The 19,440-nt window shown below is 44.1% G+C and overlaps 2 protein-coding genes across 5 annotated transcripts in view; one reads left to right on the top strand and one right to left on the bottom strand.

Moving 5' to 3' along the window:
* The window catches only part of UBTD1 (ubiquitin domain containing 1), a 51,056-nt gene extending 50,285 nt beyond the window's left edge, over window positions 1-771 (bottom strand). Inside the window, exon 1 of the mRNA XM_006061161.4 lies at window positions 343-771. Within this exon, the coding sequence (XP_006061223.1) occupies window positions 343-412 (70 nt within the window). The 5' untranslated portion in view covers window positions 413-771. The remainder of the gene's footprint in view (window positions 1-342) is intronic.
* Window positions 772-1,123: 352 nt separating this feature from the next.
* The window catches only part of MMS19 (MMS19 homolog, cytosolic iron-sulfur assembly component), a 35,630-nt gene continuing 17,313 nt past the window's right edge, over window positions 1,124-19,440 (top strand). For 2 of the 4 annotated variants that reach the window (XM_025274045.3, XM_044935108.2), the window contains exons 1-6: window positions 1,124-1,385; window positions 15,047-15,095; window positions 17,422-17,522; window positions 18,309-18,394; window positions 18,781-18,855; window positions 19,271-19,340. In XM_025274045.3, coding sequence (XP_025129830.3) covers window positions 1,274-1,385; window positions 15,047-15,095; window positions 17,422-17,522; window positions 18,309-18,394; window positions 18,781-18,855; window positions 19,271-19,340 — 493 coding nt within the window. In that variant the 5' untranslated portion in view covers window positions 1,124-1,273. Of the gene's footprint in view, window positions 1,386-15,046; window positions 15,096-17,421; window positions 17,529-18,308; window positions 18,395-18,780; window positions 18,856-19,270; window positions 19,341-19,440 lie in introns of all 4 variants that reach the window. The other 2 variants (XM_044935107.2, XM_044935106.2) reach the window with 1 other exon arrangement.

Here is a 19,440-nt window from a genome sequence, read left to right as displayed (position 1 = left end):
AGCAGCGCCCCAGCCCAGGGCCCTCCTTCCCTCCCTCGGCCCCTCAGCGGTCTGCAAACATTTCCTGCCCCTGCCCCCACCCCCACCCGGAGCTTCCCAGTTGGAGCGAGTTAGGCTCGCAGCCGGGTCAGGGCTCGCGGTTGCCCCAACTCGGCTTCCCCGGCCACGGGGGCTGGGAAGGTGGGGGGGGGGGGGGGGTGGTGTCCCGCCTGGCTCGGGAGCAGCCATCGGGGAAACCCAGGCGCCAGGAGCTGCGGGAGGTCGCTCGGGAAGCCCAGTTCTCCCTCAAGAAGGAGGAAAACTAGCCGGGCGCCGACGACCCTGCTCCCTTCCACGTCTTACCTGCTCGCTTGCGGGGGTGTCCTGGGGCGGTCGGCCTCTCCCGGCGCTGTCTCCCCACGCAGTTGCCCATGCTGGCTCTTCAGCCGGGCCCCATGCACCGGAGGCGGCGGGCTGATCTGCTGCTCCGCGCTCCTGCCCCGGACGGCGGCGTCCCGGGTCAACGGCTCCTGCTGCCCAGCATCGGGCGCTCACCAATCTCCTCCGGGGCGCGCTCTACCCCGGCACCGGCTTCGCCACAAACTTTGCGGACGAGGGGAGAGAGGGAGGTGGCCGACTCCCCAGCACAGTCCCAGGTGGCCGGGCCAGGGGGGCCCGCGACGGTGCCCTGCCGAAGACCAGCTCCGCTGGAGGGGCGGAGAGAGGGGGCGGGCACCGCGGCAGCTACTCCCGGCTAGCTCGGGGCTCCCAAATGGGGCCGGCCCCCCGCAGCCTGTCACTCACCTGCCTAACCCCGCCCCAGCCCAGCCCCGCTGCCTGCCGCCTGCTCGCGGTGCCCGCGCCGCCGCCACCGCCCGCCCCAGGTGCGCATGTGACCGACGGCACCGCCCCCTCGGGTAGGGCCTGGTTTTCTCATTGGTTTCCCCCAGGGTGCGGACCGCCCCCTCGGCCCCACCCAGCCAGGTGCCCGCCCCGCCGCCCGTCTCCCGGGGAGCTGGGCCGGGAATTATTCGCCCTCAATGGCCCCCGGCTGCGTGCCCGACAGCAGCCTTCCTTTCCCTGAGCCACCGCCCCGACTCCAGGCCCCGCCCCTTGGGAGGGACCGTCCCCATCCCTCCCGGGAACTGCTTGACCTGGAGCCGGCAGACACGTGATCCATGGAGCGCCCCGCCCCTCAGCCTTCGCCAGGCGATTGGCTCGGGGAGGCGCGTGCGCTGAGAGACCTGGTCCGTGCCACCGCCCACTTCCCCTCCCACGGTCTCCAGTTCGCGTCATGGCCGCCGCCGCGGCTCTGGAAGCGGTGGCGCCTCTGGGTACCCTGTGGGGCCTCGTGCAAGACTTCGTCATGGGTCAGCAGGAGGGCCCCGCTGACCAAGTGGCTGCAGGTAAGGCAGACGGCGCCGCACGGCTTCCGCTTTGGGACATCCAGGAGGGAGCGGCCTCAGCAGAGGCGCCTGGAGGGAAGGGAGTAAGGGACAGCGGTGACTTTGAAAGATTGGTCCGGGGCCGGTTGTGAGCAACGCATGCTTGAGAGCCAAACAAATTGCGAGTCGCTTGCAGTCTTCCTTAAAACGCCTTTACGCCCCTCGTCTCGGTTTATTGCCACTCTGTGCGCCGGCCGGGGTTAGGAGAATCATTAGGGTTTCAGAGATGAGTAAATTGCTGCCCAACGAGGCCATGAGACTTTCAGATGAGGCCGGTGGAGGAGCTGGTATTCGGACCCAGGTCCTCCAGTTTAGAACCAGGGGCTCGTGCCGCGAAAGCACGTTGTTTCTATGAAGTTGACGTAAGAAGCATCTTCAGCGGCATGAGCTCGAGTCGCTTGGCATGTTGGGAGTGGTCGGGCGGCCCGATCTCTGACTGGCTGTAGTTGCAGAGAGGAGGAGAGAAACCTGTCTGGGGGGAGTTTGAGATGTTCTGCGTATCCTTCTTAAGGCTTACCCTCCGTTTCTTGTTAAAGTTCTTGATTAATTTGCTTTGTGACTTTTTAATGTGGTGCAAGTGGTGCTTGTTTTTATCTTTTCCCCAGAACTCCTGTTTCCTACTTTTGATCAATTTAGGAATCTCTTAGTTCTGGCAGCTTATCTAAGAGTTGAATAAAACAAATTACAGATTTCCTTGGAATTCTGAGACTTTACTCTCTTAGGGAAAAAAAAAAAAAACCTAAGAGTTATTGAATGTTAGAAGGCCTTCAGACCTGACATTTAAGTAATAGAATACAAAGTAATCTTGTCAGTACAGATGACTTTTATTTTTGGAAATTTTGCATGTTTTAGGGAGAAGTAAAGGATACATTTCTCTTGAAAACTGAACATAATCACTTTCAGGATGTGTGAAAAATGAATGAAGTGAATTTGTCAGAAGCATAAACCATTGATCCTTAGTGATATCCCACTTTCATTCAATGCTTCCACAGTTACCTAACACATTTTTCAAACATGATGCAAAGTTATGTATAAATACAAATTACACTAGATCTGTGACTGCCAGGGACTTACAATGAGTGGGAGAGGCGATCATGCGGACAGTACAGTGGACCATGAAAAGGACTGCAAGAGGTATTTGCGGGGTGACATGGAAACGTCAAGGAGCAAATGAATGCCTGCTGCAGTCATTCCACTGAGCTAAACTTCTTACAGCTTTGTGCACTGTAGTGTGTTCTCAGTGCTTGTAATTAACAACTGCACTGTGTTATCAGTGTCATTTTCCCCAATATTTTATTATTAAAATTTTCAAACATCCAGCAGAGTCTTAATAATTTCTTCAAAGACACACACCTACTGCCTAGATTCTACCATTAACATTTTAATATCATTTGCTTTATCATGTATCTGTCCATCATTTAAATTGCAGCTATGAGTACACCTCCCTCCAACTGCTTTGATATGCATGTCATTAACTAGGGTTTGTTTAGTTTATTTTGGTATGAAGTTTGTGTTCAGTGAAGTGTACAACTCTCAAGCATACATTCATTGATTTTGAAAAATCAAAATCATACATTTTGTAGGTGTATACAAAAAATCATGCTTTTGTAGGTGTATACAAAAGCATACACCTACCAGCTACCAAGATAAAGAACATTACTATAAAAAGTGTTATTTGTAACGCTTTCCTTTCCCATTTATACATTATGAACAAAGTAATTTAGGGTTTTCAAATTCAGAACACATTTGAGAAGCCAGCATGAATAAGGACTGCCAAGTTCTTAAAATATTTTTGTAAAATTTGTGTTTTTTATGCCTGAAAAAAAAGTGGCCTAAACTATTGTCTAGTTTAAATGTAACTCAGCTCAGCTAAGTCTGTAATACTAGCCCTGTTGTCAATTTAACCCTCCTGATTAGGAAAGGAGGTTAGTAATAACAGATAACTAACCGAGGGGTTATAATAGATAAGGTTGAAAAGGTTTGGTGGGGTTGAATGATGCCTAACCTTGGATTCTAAGCAGAGGGATTTGAATGACCTATTGTAGGTAATTGGAGTCAGAGTACATCCTTGAGTAAGAGAGTCATATAGTGAAGGTGAATTTGAGAAGGATTAAGTTGGTATTCTTAATCTTATATCACAGCTTTAGTTAGAGTTGTTGAAGGGTGACAGAGTTTTGAAGCATCCCCAGAATAAGATCCCACTCCAGTACTCTTGCCTGGAAAATCCCATGGACGGAGGAGCCTGGTAGGCTGCAGTCCATGGGGTCGCTAAGAGTTGGACACGACTGAGCAACTTCACTTTGAGTTTTCAGTTTCATGCATTAGAGAAAGAAATGGCAACCCACTCCAGTGTTCTTGCCTGGAGAATCCCAGGGACGGGGGAGCCTGGTGGGCTGTCTGTGGGGTTGCACAGAGTCGGAGATGACTGAAGCGACTTAGCAGCAGCAGAATAAGATATGCTTTCTAATCCTCCAGCCTAAGTCAAGCTTTGTGATTGCTGAAAGGGACCAACTTTCTATTCAGCCACTCACAGCAGCAGCGTCTCCTACAAATTGTAACTGCAGAAGGAACACTCTGTGATCACAAAGGTAGTTACCACCAACTTTGCTTTGCATTTGAGTTCCTGATGAAAGTAGGTGTCAGATGCAGAGGGTGCAAATGATGGAAGAGAAGTGACTTGGCAGCCTATGGGTTAAAGACTTCTCAGCCAGGCATTCGGTGGCTGCCACTCCGCTCCTGGATCTTTAGTTCCAGGCAGCCACCTTGATTTGCTGTTCCCCTAAGTTCTTTCCTTCCCAGATCCCTCCACTGCTGCTGCTGCTGCTAAGTCGCTTCAGTCATGTCCGAGTCTTTGCGACCCCGTAGACTGCAGCCCACTAGGCTCCCCTGTCCCTGGGATTCTCCAGGCAAGAACACTGGAGTGGGTTGCCATTTCCTTAGACCTGGGATTAAAGGCCCAGTCTGAGTGCTCAGTGTCTGCCCCCAGGTGTCTCCTGATCCTCTAGGCAGACATCATATCACGCTTCAGAATCTTTGTGGAACTTATTTCTCAACCACTCATACTTTTTACTTGACTTTAGTAGCTACTTCTGTACACGTCTCCATATCATACCCTACTGTAGAGTCCCCTGGAGACTAGCATAAGTAGGTAGTATAAGAGATGAATAAGAGATGTTGAAGGAAGAATTTATGGAATTTGAGGCCTAACTAGTTACAGGGTGAGAGAGGACTCTTAAGATGACCTCAAGAATTTGAGCCTGAGGATGAGCAAAAGAAAAGTACTATGTCCAAAAATTGGGAAAGGAGATTTTTGATCACATTGGCCTTACAGGTGATGGATATAAAATTTTTTCCTCTTATTTGGATTTGCCTTCATTTCAGTCTTCATTGTATTTTCCCACATTTGTGATTCCATGAGGAGACCACTATTCTTGAAATCAGAAGGCTGTTAAAAGTAAATATAGTTCTGAGAAAAGTGTGGTATCCTCAGCAGAAAGGGAATTTTGAGAACTTGATTGGAACTGAGTACCGACTGGGATTTCTCTCTCCTGTTCCTTCCATCCTCCCTCATGCCCCCTCGGCTGCTACTCAAGAGGCTGCGACTCCATCGGACAGAAGTGTGATTGTGCATTCTATGTCAGTGCTCATGTAAATACTCCTTTGACGAGTCCTCAGTGCCCCACATGAACTGGTGCCCCGTTAAGGGAAGAGTAGGTAGTTAGCAGGTGCTAGTAGGTTCATTTTTAGAGAACAAATCTTGAACACATTGGAAAAACTTAGATCTACCTAAATAGGGAGAGAAACTTACATTTATTTTTCCTTATGCCTGTGAGACTGCCGTTAGGAAAATTAACTTATTGGCTTCTTTCATTCCTGGAGTTCAAGGGCATAATTAACTTCCAGGTATTCAGATGTTTTTCATTTGGAAGAACTAATCACTTAAAGTTAGTGATGGGGGGTTCCATCCCTGGTCTTGGAAGACCCCACATGCCATGGAGCAACTAAGCCCATGCACCACAGCTGTTGAGCCTGTCCTCCAGAGCCCAGGGGCCACAACTACTGAATCCTGCGTGCTCTAGACCCTGTGTTCCACAACAAGGGTGTTAGTCGCTGTTGTATCCAGCTCTTTGCAACCCCGTGGACTGTAGCCTGCCAGGCTCTTCTGTCCATGGGATTCTCTAGGTGAGAATACTGCAGTGGGTTGCCATTTGCTTCTTCAGGGGATCTTCCCGACCCAGGTATGAACCTGGGTCTCCTGCTTACCGTCTGAGCCACCAGGGAAACCCACAACAGGACAGGCCACCGAAATGAGAAGCTCGTGCAGTGCAACAGGAGAGTAGCCGCCCGCTCTCTGCAACTGGAGAAAAGCTCATGCAGCAGTGAAGACATAGCACAGCCAAATAAATAGAATTACATTTTTAAAAATGTTTAAAAATAAATAAAGTTAGCAATAGGTGGTCCCACATGGGCTTCCCTGGTGGCTCAGACGACAGAGAATCTGCCAGCAACGCAAAAGACCTGGGTTCGATCTCTGGGTTGGGAAGATCCCCTGGAGAAGGGAATGGCTCCTACTCCAGTATACACTTAAGAAGTTTACTCCTTTCCTATGTTACCCCAGTCTGTGTGTATCACTATAGTAATGCTGAGCTAGTTGTTTTTTAATTGTTTTAAATGTCTTTCTGCCCCCCCAAAACTGGGTTCCTTAAAAGCCCCCTATCTATATTTCTTTCTCCAATCCTAACATGTTAATTAATTTATAATAGAGTTCAATAAATATTGAATGAATAAATGAAAACAAACATAAATGATAATCTATTAAAGAATGGTTAAAGGAACATGTAAAAGGGAGTAATTTTGTTTTGGAAATCAAGGAAGCCTTCATAGGAAGAGTTGCAATTTGAGCTGGATCTTGAAGAGTTGAAGTTCCTCAGACTGACAAGGGCAAGAAAGAGGCATTCCAAACCAAGGGAGCATGTCTCCAGGCTTGAGGATATGGAAGAGCTTCTCGTGTTGAGAACTCTTGTGACTGAATGATAGGAGCTATGATGAAAGGTGAGGCTGGAGGAGAGTGAGGGCTAAATCATGAATGACATCAAGCCAAGGAGTCAGGTCTCAGGCAGTGAGGAGCAAATGGAGATTGGTGAGCAGATAATTAATTGTAAATTTTAGATAGATTAGGAATGGATCAGAAGGCTTTTTAAAAGTGAGATAGTGAGATAAAATTCACTGTAAAAAGTGAGATAAAAATGAGATAAGAGATAAAATTCACAGTAACCGTTTTAAGAAAGAAGTGGCTTAGTATATCCACAATGTTCCACAATTATCACCACTCCCTAAAAATTCCAGAACATTTTCATTCCACTAAAAGTGGAAGGCTATTTTGACAGCTGTCCCTGATAGTCTGGTCATAGGGATGAAAAGGAAAAAAAGATGAAACTTTGAAAGACATTTCTAACATAGGCTCAACAAAACTAGACTAAAATGTTAGTTTTAGTCAGCTTTTTGAAAATATCCTCAAAATACTGATTCTAGTTTTTTGCCACCTTACTTGCATTTTTCTTACTATTATTTACTGTTGCAACAGCTTTACTGTCTCTTCATTTTTTTCCTTATTTTTTTTTTCCTTTGGGCTGTACCACATGGCATGTGGGATCTTAGGTTCTCAGACCGGGGATCAAACCCGTACCCCCTGTCATGGCGACTCGGGGTCTCAACCACTGGACCGCCAGGGAAGTCCCCATTTTTTTCCCTAATTTTGTATGACTTTTGTACTTCTCTTTTATGTTGGTGCTGCATTGATTCAACATGAAATCTTTGTGAAAGGATGAAGACTGAAGGCTGTGCTAGGAGAATTTGCCCATATACTGGGATTCAAGAGATCACATGCAAATGGATGTTTCTTTGTAATTATTGATATAAAGCAGCCAGTTTTGTAATAATGTATACTGAATGCTGAAGAAGTCTTTTTCATTTATAAAATTTGAGGCAGGCTATAGGAGTGAGATTGACTATAGGGAGCATCAGGGGAACTCTGGTGATGGTAATATTCTGTGTCTTAGTTTGGGTGTTGGTTACTCTAGGTATACTTTTGTTAAAACTAATCAAATTATACATTTCACTGTATATAAAGTTTACCTCAATATTTTTTTAATGAAAAAATTGTCTTTGTCCTATGGCATTTGAGGTATTTCCAAAGAGAGACTCTAGCTGAGCATCCACAGGGGCTCTGATGGTATTGCTGAAAAAGAGTGCTTCAGTTCCATGATATTCTTTGCTAGTAACAGCTATCAGTCCCCTGTGGCTTCCTGTATGCTAACACCCTTGTGGCTGCTACTGAAATTTGCTTTTAGATGGGTTTTTCAGCAGAGTTTCCTGGGTTCTGTCCAGGAGATTCCAGAGAAGTACCCTTTTCCACCCTCCCAAGTGGTACAGTAATTTGTAAGCCGGGGATGGTCCTGTCTCTTAAGTATTGCCGTTACAGGGAGGGGTGTAGAACCTAATTCTCAGTGCCTTAGTTTGCCCTGTTAGTCTGGCTGCTGCCCCTTCCCCCACCCCACTGCTTGCAGATTTGTTCCCTTGGCTCTTTCTCAGGAGCAGGGGCAGCAGCTGGGCTTTCCACATCCTGGCACGAGTAAGGCTAAGAGTGCCTGATGTCTAAATTGGTGCCAGTCACGAGCTGTGAATCCCAACTAGAGCACTCCCTTCCTCAGTCAGATTGGGCTTCTTACTCTAGTACCAGATTACGCCTCTGCCCAACTCAGCTCACAGCTATTGTTCAGAGACCACAGACTTAAGGGGAACTGGAGTTTCATTTTCTCAAGCCTCTTCTTCACTTAGCCAAAGTCTGGTCTTGGTGAGAGCTGACTAATTAGGTCTTGTGTTTAAAGGTAGGTGGGTTGAGGACCCAGAACAGACTGTGGAAGTAATTCCCTGATTGCCACACCTTATTGAGCTAAAACTCCTCGATGTTAATCAAACACTTAGAAGATTGCTAACCTTTCACTCTTAGTTGCTCCTTTGAAAATTTCTCCTATGATAATTCTGTTAGATCTAAGTGAATTACCATTGTGCTGTTAAAACTGCATTTTCAAAAATTACTCACATGGTACAACATTCAAAAGGTGCAAAAAGACCCACAGTGAGAAGTCTTCCTTTCATCCCAGGATGCCATGCAGATTGTGGCAGATGAATTAACTATATTACTCAGTTCAATTCAGTTGCTCAGTCATGTCTGACTCTGTGACCCAATGGACTGCAGCACGCCAGGCTTTCCTGCCCATCACCAACTCCCAGAGTTTACTCAAACTCATGTCCATTGAGTCTGTGATGCCATCCAACCGTCTCATCTTCTATCACCCCCTTTTCCTCCCACCTTCAATCTTTCCTAGCATCAGGATCTTTTCAAATAAGTCAGTTCTTTGCATCAGGTGGCCAAAGTACTGGAGTTTCAGCTTCAACATCAGTCCTTCCAATGAACATCCAGGACTGATCTCCTTTAGGATGGACTGGTTGGATCTCCTTGCAGCCCAAGGGACTCTCAAGAGTCTTCTCCAGCACCACAGTTCAAAAGCATCAATTTTTCGGTGTTCAGCTTTCTTTACAGTCCAGCTCTCACATCCATACATGACTACTGGAAAAGCCCCAGCTTTGATTAGACGGACCTTTGTTGGCAAAGTAATGTCTCTGCTTTTTAATATGCTATCTAGGTTGGTCATAATTTTTCTTCCAAGGAGCAAGTGTCTTTTAATTTCATGGCTGCAGTCACCATCTGCAGTGATTTTGGAGCCCAAAAAAATAAAGTCAGCCACTGTTTCCACTGTTTCCCCATCTATTTGCCATGAAGTGATAGGACCAGATGCCATGATCTTAATTTTCTGAATGTTGAGCTTTAAGCCAAGTTTTTCACTCTCCTCTTTCACTTTCATGAAGAGGCTCTTTAGTTCTTCATCTCTTTCTGCCATAAGAGTGGTGTCATCTGCATATCTGAGGTTATTGGTATTTCTCCCCGAAATCTTGATTCCAGCTTGTGCTTCATCCAGTCCAGCATTTCTCATGATGTGCTCCACATGTAAGTTAAATAAGCAGGGTGACTATACAGCCTTGACGTACTCCTTTCCCAATTTGGAACTAGTCTGTATTACAATATTACTCGTGTATGATATATCCTCACTAAAGGGAGCCTTTTAATGAAAGTGAAAGAGGAGAGTGAAAAAGTTGGCTTAAAGCTCAACATTCAGAAAACTAAGATCATGGTATCCAGTCCCATCTCTTCATGGCAAATAGATGGGGAAACAGTGGCTGACTTTATATTTTTGGGCTCCAAAATCACTGCAGATGGTGATTGCAGCCATGAAATTAAAAGACGCTTACTCCTTGGAAGGAAAGTTATGACCAACCTAGACAACATATTAAAAAGCAGAGATATTACTTTGTCAACAAAGGTCCATCTAGTCAAGTCTATGTAGTAGTCATGTGTGGATATGAGAGTTGGACTATAAAGAAATCTGAGCACTGAAGAATTGATTCTTGTGAACTGTGGTGTTGGAGAAGACTCTTGAGAGTCCCTTGGACTGCAAGGAGATCCAACCAGGCCATCCTAAAGGAGATCAGTCCTGGATATTCATTGGAAGGACTGATGTTGAAGCTGAAACTCCAATACTTTGGCCACCTGATGTGAAGAGCTGACTCATCTGAAAAGACCCTGATGCTGGGAAAGATTAAGGGCAGGAGGAGAAGGGGACGACAGAGGATGAGATGGTTGGACGGCATCACCGACTCAATGGACATGGGTTTGGGTAGACTCCAGGAGTTGGTGATGGACAGGGAGGCCTGACGTGCTGCGGTTCATGGAGTCGCAAAGAGTCGGACACAACTGAGCGACTGGACTGAACTGAACTGAAAGGGGGCATGGAGGGCAAGCTGATTAAGTGTTTGAAAAACAATATTTTGTCTGGAAACTGTTTCAGGCTGAAGGCAAAACTGCCCATAAATGCTGTGCTCTACTTATGAGATTTGTTTCATTTGTTTCAAATTCTACTTATGAATTTGTTTCTCACAGAGGTTGACAATTCCAAAAGTAATTTATAGCTACACTAGGGTTGAAAAGAATAAAAAATGGTAGATAATGGGAACCAAGTTCCTCACTGTCCAAGAAACAAATTATAAATAAGCAAGGGGGAAGGCTAGAATGGACCCTGTGGTACTATATTAGAGTGGAGACTCTAGTATAATCTTATATTTAGTTTGATATATATGGATAGGTACAGAAATAATGATAATATGTGTATACACATAAGTTAGAATACGTACATATATTTCCCAGCTCTCTGCCGAGGAGGGCCTAGAAGCAGTGATATCCCAATAGCAATGAGTGGAGCTACTTCCAAATGTTGGTGTTTAATACCATTCTCCAATAAAAGGAACCAGGACTAATTGGGGCAAAGGCTGATTCAAGGGTTGGGGCAGGGAAATTGCAACATGAACCTTTAGTATCTTGTAGTGCCAAAAGGTAAGAAAGCACTTCAAAAAAATAAAAGGATAGGGTATGTCAAAGGGATGCTGGTGCCAACGAGTGTAAAAAAACTCCTGATGGCTAAAGATAGAAAATTGAGCAACAAAATAGCCTGGTATTGGATTATAACCCAAGGCATAAAATATGCATGAGCCTATGCTGATATAAATAACTAAATAAATGAAGGGAAGAGATGAATCTTCCTTAGAATAACTCCAAATAACATAGATAAATAGTCCTCCTTCTAGGAAACGGAGCTGAATCTCCCCTTTGTCCTAAGTCACTAAGTGTGGACTCTGGACTTGGTGACTCCCTTCCAAAGGAAAGAATCCGGGAAAAGGAAAAATAATAACTGTATGCGTGGTGCAGAGACCTGCTGGCACCACGTAACCAAGTGGTCAGAGTTAAAATCGCCAGTGATAAGTCGTGTTGATATATTGTACTTGTGATAGGATGTGATGAGAAAGGTACTTTACCTCTATGCTATTATTCTTACCCCAACTCCATAACCCCAGGATAAACATGAGAAAAACATTTAAAAAAAATCATCAAAAGACATTTTATGAAAATATTGATACTTTTTAAAAATACCAAAGTCATGAAAAACAGGGAAGATTGAGGGATTCGTTATGGCTAGTTGCAGTGTGATATCCTTAACTGGATCCTGAAACAGAAAAATTATATTAGTGGAAAAATTGGTAAAGTCTGATAAAGTCTAGAGTTTAGTTAAAAGTAATATACAAATGCTCATCTCTCTTAGTTTTGACAAATGTACTATGTAAGATGTTAACATTCAGGGAAACTGGGCAAGAAGTATTTAGCAACTCTGTACTACCTTTACAACCTTTTTTCTTTAAACCTAAAATTATTCCAAAGTAAAACCTTTTTTTAAGTCTGCCTCTCAACCCCATTGGATTGCAAGCAGATCAAATCAGTCAATCCTAAAGGAAATCAACCTTGAATATTCATTGTAAGGACTGATGCTGAACCTGAAGCTCCAGTACTTTGGCCACCTGATGCAAAGGGCTTATTCACTGGAAAAGACCCTGATGCTGGGAAAGATTGAAGGCAAAAGGAAAAGGGGGTGGCAGAGGATGAGATGGTTAGATAGCATCACCGACTCAATGGACATGAATTTGAGCAAACTCTGGGAGATTGTGAAGGACAGGGAATCCTGGCGTGCTGTAGACTATGGGCTCATAAAGAGTTGTACAGGACTTAGTGACTGAACACACACACACTCATTCCTCTAGCTATCAGTCTCCTTCCCTGGAGACAATCAGTGTTACTAACTCCTTTTATCTTCTAGAGATAAATAAATACAAATAGAAATAATTCCCCCTCCCTTTAAAAACAATGCTATGCACATACTATATATTAATACTATTTATGTACACTCTATGCATCTGGTCCCATCACTTCATGGGAAATAGATGGGGAAACAGTGGAAACAGTCTCAGACTTTATTTTTGGGGGCTCCAAAATCACTGCAGATGGTGATTGCAGCCATGAAATTAAAAAACGCTTACTCCTTGGAAGGAAAGTTATGACCAACCTAGACAGCATTTTCAAAAGCAGAGACATTACTTTGCCAACAAAGGTCCATCTAGACAAGGCTATGGTTTTTCCAGTAGTCATATATGGATGTGAGAGTTGGACTAAAAGAAAGCTGAGCGCCGAAGAATTGATGCTTTTGAGCTGTGGTGTTGGAGAAGACTCTTGAGAGTCCCTTGGACTGCAAGGAGATCCAACCAGTCCATTCTAAAGGAGATCAGCCCTGGGTGTTCTTTGGAAGGAATGATGCTAAAGCTGAAACTCCAGTACTTTGGCCACCTCATGGAAAGAGTTGACTCATTGGAAAAGACTCTGATGCTGGGAGGGATTGGGGGCAGAAGGAAAAGGAGACAACAGAGGCTGAGATGGCTGGATGGCATCACCGACTTGATGGGCGTGAGTTTGAGTGAACTCCGGGAGATGGTGATGGACAGGGAGGCCTGACGTGCTGCGATTCATGGGGTTGCAAAGAGTCGGACACGACTGAGCGACTGAACTGAACTGACCTGACTGAACTGACACTCTGTGTTCTGCTTTTAAATCTTGTTCCATTATTAGTGTAAATATATATGTTCCTCAGCCTTTTTTCAATTTCTTTTCCTAAGTTAGCTACAGAGAATTCCATTGTATGGGTGTACTATAACTAATTTAACTGGTTTCTTATCATTGATGGCCATTTGTTATTTACAGTCATTTACTATTATAAACTACTCTGAATTGAGAAAATTTGTACATGCATTATTTTGCACTTTTAAAAGTACATAGGGTAAATTTTGAGAAGATTCCCTGGGTTAAAGCATATGTATTGATACACTTGTAACTTAAAAGATACTCTCAAATTGCTCTTCCTGGGGACTTCTCTGGTGGTCCAGTGGTTAAGACTCTGTGCTTCCAAAGCAGGGGGCACGGGTTCAAACCTTGGTCAGGGCATTAAGATCCCTCATGCCAAGTGGATGGGCCAAGAAAAAATGCCCTCTATAAAAAGGCTGAACCAACTTACATGGCACCTGCAGTGTTTGAGTGCTGTATTTCTGCCTGCCATCACTGAGCATAGGAGTTATACAAAATGTGTGATCTTTGCCAGTCTGTTTGCATTCCTGTTGTTAATATAGTTCAGCATCTTCTGGTCTTGCCCATTTTTAAGTTGGTTGTTGGTCTTTTTCTCATTGATTTGTATAAGCTCTTTTTATATTGGTAAAATAGCCTTTTGTTACAAGAATTGCATATATTTTTTCCTAGTTTGTCTTATGATTTTTTTTCTTGCCTTGCAGAAAATCCAGGTTTTTTTTTTAATGTAGCGAATTTTAACTAATCTTTTCTTTTATGGTTAAAGTATAACTTTATATTATACTTAGAAATGGTCTCCTGTTTTTTTTTCTTTAATCTATTTGAAATTTACTTTGGTGAAAAATTCAGAGCCATTGGTTTTTTTGTTTTTGTTTTTCCCCAAATAACCAGTCATTGCAACAGCATTTATTGAATAGTCTGTTTTTCTTTAATTGAAATAATGATTTTTAAAATCATATTCTCATGTATTTGTGTCTTTTTCTGGATTTTCTGTTCCATTTTTGTACTATTTATTTCTTTGACTATGAACTCATAGTACACTGTTATTTTTTGTTTATACTTTTATTATGGAGAATATAAAGTATATTCAGAAGTATATAGTATTTTAATTATTGTAAAATTTATTTATAAAAATCTTTTACTATCTAGAAGAACTGCCTTTCCACCCTCATTACTCTTTTTTAGAATTTGCCTGATTATGTATTATTTTTTGCATGTCAACTTTCTCACTTGTGCTTTAAAGTTTTCACCATTCAGATATTCACATTTTTCTGTTAAGTTTATATTGAGGTATTTTTCTCTCTCTTTTAAAAACTTTATTTGTTGCTATTATTACTTTTTTCCTTTATATAATTTTACAGGCTAGTGTACATATATATGTGAGAGTTCTTAATTTCATATTAATTTTGTACCTAGCCATCCTAATTGGGGAAGGCAATGGCACCCCACTCCAGTACTCTTGCCTGGAAAATCCCATGGATGAAGGAGCCTGGTAGGCTGCAGTCCATGGGGTCGCTAAGAGTCGGACACGACTGAGTGACTTCACTTTCATGCATTGGAGAAGGAAATGGCAACCCACTCCAGTGTTCTTGCCTGGAGAATCCCAGGAACGGGGGAGCCTGGTGGGCTGCTGTCTATGGGGTCGCACAGAGTCGGTCACGACTGAAGCGACTTAGCTGCAGCAGCCATCCTAATGAATTATTTTGTTTCTAATATTTTTTCATGTATTTCTCTTGAATTTTCCTAAGTAAACAATCAGGTTACCTACAAATGATATATTTGCTTTCTTTTCAGTTTTTATACTTGGAGCTGCATATCTGAAGTATTATGAAATGCCTCTAGTGTGGAGGAACTCTTGGCAAGCACAGTGGACCCCCAAGTGTAAACCCAGGATAGGCAGAAACATTGGCAATAAAGACGTTAAACCCTAGGATGGAGTTTTTTGTTGTTATTGTTGTTGTTTCATGTTTCTTTTTTCACTCTCCTCTAGATGTGAAATCTGGAAGCTATACAGTGTTACAAGTGGTGGAAGCCCTTGGGTAAGCGATCTGCTCTAGAACAGCTCTCATCAGCCCTGGCAGTACATGCTGAAAACAGTTATTCTGTCCTCGATTTCTTCCACTGCAGCCTAGTTCCCCCTCCCCCTTCCGTATTAGTACCTCAGGCTAAGCCTGTTTCTCTTGAAAAAAGTTTCATGCCAACTGATTGAGACCCTTGAGGAGGTGTTGAGAACACAGCCTGTGGGCCACAGTAGCTCTTGAGTCCGCCTTTAGAGCCTCTAAAGTCAGTCTTTAGGTGAGGGGGGGCGGTGCTTCTCTAGCCCCACCCTCCCCCATGGCATCCTAGTCAGCCTGCATCTGACTCAGACCCTGTGGGCCCCGCCTGGGAGGCTGACCTGGCACAGGATTCCCCACTGTAGGGAAGGGCTTGGGACAACAGCTGGAAGACCACTGTTCAAACCAGATACTCCAAGCTCCAGAGAAGGCATGTGCTTGTAGTATAAAGCCTGCTCTTCTCATATTTTGTACTTGGAAGACCATTTAAGTTGAAAAGTCTTAGTAGCAAAGGTGGTTAAGTGTCATAGCTAGCGTGTCTTCTGAAACAGAGAGAAACAGAAAACTGGGGAGAAGATGGGAGAGTAGGTCACTATCATGCATTTCTCCCATATGTTGTTGTGGCCTTGGTTCATTTTTTTAAAGTAACAGCTTTGTTGAGATATAATTTACCTATCATAAATTCACCATTTTAAAGTGTGTATTAAAAAAATAAATAATAAAGTGTGTATTCACAGATTTGTGCAACCGTTAGTAACCACAGTCAATTTTAGGACATTTTCATCACCCCAAAAAGAAACCCCACGCCTATTAACAGTCACTCCCCATTCCTTTCTCTTCCTTGCACCTGGTAACCACTAATCTACTTTGTTTCTGTGGATTTACCTATGCTGAAAATTTCAGATAAATGGAATCATACAATAATATATAATCTTTATGATTGGCTTCTTTCATTTGGAATAATGTTTTCAAGATTCATTCCTGTTGTAGCATGTATCAGTACTTCATTGCTTGCTGAATCATATTCTGTTATATGGATATACCACAATTTGTTTACCCATTCATCAGTTGAGGGATATCTGAGTTGTTGTCACATTTTGACTATTCTGAATAATGCTTCTGTGAGCATCTGTGTGCCTTGGTCCATTTTTAAATGCACAGTTTTCTGCTTCTGAGTGGGGCCCTTTCTGTAAGTTCCTATCCCAGGTATCCTGTCAAGACGGATCTTTTTTGCCCCAGTTCCTCTAGCTATAGATACTCTTGAGACTTCCCCAGTGGCTCAGTGGTAGAGAATCCACCTGCAGTGCAGGAGATGAGGGTTCTGATCCGTGGGTTGGGAAGATCCCCTGGAGGGGGAAATGAGGAAATGGCAACAGTATTCTTGCTGTAAAATTCCATGGACAGAGGAGCCTAGAGGGCTACAGTCCGTGGGGTAGCAAAGAGTCAGACACTATTGGACGACTGAGCTCAGCATAGGTACTCTTATCCTTGTTTCCTTAAGGTACCCTGGCCAGCTGTCCTTCAGAAGTCTTCTGCCTCCTTCATTTGCTTAGATTCCTTGTGCTATGTTTAAATGTAACCTCTGTGATTTGTTTTGAAGATAAATCACCTTGTTGTTGCTTCAGCCTGGGTCCTCCCATATCAATAATCCTAAATAGTTAAAGTCTTTATTCTGACCATCTTACTTAGTACACTTCCAGTTGTAAAGACTATAATGGTTGCTTTAATAGTGATATATTTATTCTTCTCCTGTTTTGGTGAAAGTGAAAGTGAAGTTGCTCAGTCGTGTCCGACTCTTTGCGACCCCACGGACTCCTCTCTACCGGGCTCCTCTGTCCATGGGATTTTCCAGGCAATAGTACTGGAGTGGATTGCCATTTCCTTCTCCAGGGGATCTTCCCAAACCAGGGATTGAACCCCGGTCTCCTGCATTGTAGACAGACACTTTACCGTCTGAGCCACCAGGGAAGTTTTGGTAGAAGCTGCCAATCATCTCTTGAGCCCCGTGGTTAACTGCTAAGCTCTCTTTCAGAGAAATGTCACAATTATATCACTGAGGAGAGCGTAAGACCCACACCGTCAGTGCCTGGAGACAGACACTTCTGTTGGCTGTGGTGTCACATGTGCCCCTGATGACACCTCCAGGCCAGTCTGGGGATTGGCCTTACTGTTGTTTGTAATGCTAAGCGCCTCCAGAGTACCTTCCTGGGCCGGCTTCCATGCCCAGGGGGTGAGTGTGACTAATTTCAAAATATTTACTTCCGAAGTTTGAACTGGGTAATATCAGCCTTTCTATCTTACTTTCCCCCAGGTCTTCTCTAGAGAATCCAGAACCCCGAACTCGGGCCCGTGGGATCCAGCTTTTGTCACAGGTGCTCCTCCAGTGTCACTCCTTGCTGCTGGAGAAGGAAGGTACTGGTAGGCGTGCTGAGCCAAAGCCTTCCGTGTCTGTCAGGCCAGCTTACCGGGTGGGAGGAAGGGAGGGACATAAGGTATCTTCAAACTCCTAACGCAGGGTCTTCACACATCACTAGTATATGTGGCAAAGAAGATAAGAATTGAGACACAAGACACATAGATTTCAAATGTAGCCTTAGACAGTTTTTTTTTTTTCCCCAGTATGTCTTCTCCTGTCTGTAAAATGGACAAAGTAGTGTTTCATAGATGGAGCAGAAAAGTAATGAAATATCAAAATGCTTTGAAGTCCTGAGGAAAAAAACCCACAACTTATTTATCTTCCATCTCAGGGGTAGGCAAACTGCAGCCTGTTTTTATAAATAAAACTTTATTAGCATATAGCCATGTCCATTTATGTACCTGCCGTTTATGCGGCTTTTATGTTACAGTGGCCCAGCTGAGTAGCTGTGACATACTGTGTCCTAGACACCTGAAATATTTACCATATGGGCCTGTGAGAAAACGTGCCAACCCAAGTTCTGTAGAAAAGCAGGTCTCGGGTTGAGAATGGGTTTGATTGTGACCTCTGTGCGAAGGGATAACCCAAGATGCTCACCTGTTTTCTTGACAGATAAGGAAGGAGCCCCCCAGATGGGAGGGCTTGGGACATACCTAGGTGAAGGAGACAATTTGTAGTGAAGCCCAAGCAGGAACAGCCCTTAGAAACTTTGGGAGGAAGCAATGCCAGCGGGCCCTTCTCCAGCCTGTGGGAACTAATAACTGAATTTCTGGTCTGTTCAGTGGTCCACCTGATCCTGTTCTATGAGAACCGGCTGAAGGACCATCATCTTGTGATCCCGTCTGTTCTGCAGGGTTTGAGGGCACTTGTGAGTTCTCCTTTTCTGTATTACATACCGTGTTTACAGGAATCTATTTCCAGTGAATTCTCTCCTTCCCCTTAGTGGGTAAGACTTCACATACTTCAAAGCAGATGCCTAGATATGGGGCTAAACTAGTCTCAGCCAGCTCCACTTCTGTTTTTAGTCTGGAGAGTAAAAGTGTCCTTTGGGGACTGGAATTCAGAGTCAACCTGGAAGGAGCTGCAGAGACCTAATCAGCTTGAGAAAAGGGACCATGTTTCTCACCATCAGCATTTATTCCCCAGCCTGGATGTTGTAATTCCCACTATAGTTAGATAGGCCCGTTTTAGGCTTGAAGGCTAAACTAAAATTTCCAGAATTCCCTCTGTGTTCACACTTCTCTTCTCCCCCAGAGCCTGTGTGTGACCCTGCCCCCAGGGCTGGCAGTCTCTGTGCTTAAAGCCATCTTTCAGGAGGTCCACGTACAGGTGAGTGATAACGGTCACTTCGGTATTTTCTATCTTCCAGCCCTTGACATAACTAGAATTACATGGCAAAAAAAAAAAATTGCCTTCTAAGAGTTCTGAACTCTTACAGGCCTTTGACCATATGTGCCTGCTGTCCCTTGCTACTGTATAAGGAGAGGGAGGTATGCAAGTACATCTGACCTGTGTCCTCTCACACCTAAAGAAAGTGAGGCATGTAGCAGACAGGTTTGGGTTATTGGTTCCACTGCTAGACTGCTGGACCATAGCCATACCTTTTCTCTGCATTTCCCTGAGGTTCATCTTACTCTGGTATAAAGAGAATTACCCGGTTAGAGACGATGCAGCAGGAAGTAGTTTTGTCAGCTGAGGTATTCTTTGGGCGCTTCCTTCACTTTCTTCTGTCTCTCCTACTAAGTCCCTGCCCCAGGTGGACCGGCACACAGTCTACAGTATCATCACCAACTTCATGCGAGCCCGGGAAGAAGGTGAGAGGCAGGGCTTTCGGAAATCTGAAAAGTGAACACAACTTTTCTTCCCCCTTTACCAGGTCTGATTTTAGCCCAGGGTCATATAAAAGAGCCAGTA

This window comes from Bubalus bubalis, chromosome 23 (assembly GCF_019923935.1).
Source record: "Bubalus bubalis isolate 160015118507 breed Murrah chromosome 23, NDDB_SH_1, whole genome shotgun sequence".
In the NCBI taxonomy this organism is placed as follows: domain Eukaryota; kingdom Metazoa; phylum Chordata; class Mammalia; order Artiodactyla; family Bovidae; genus Bubalus; species Bubalus bubalis.
Note: the sequence above shows the minus strand (reverse complement) of the source record. Positions and strands in the feature narration are given on the sequence as shown.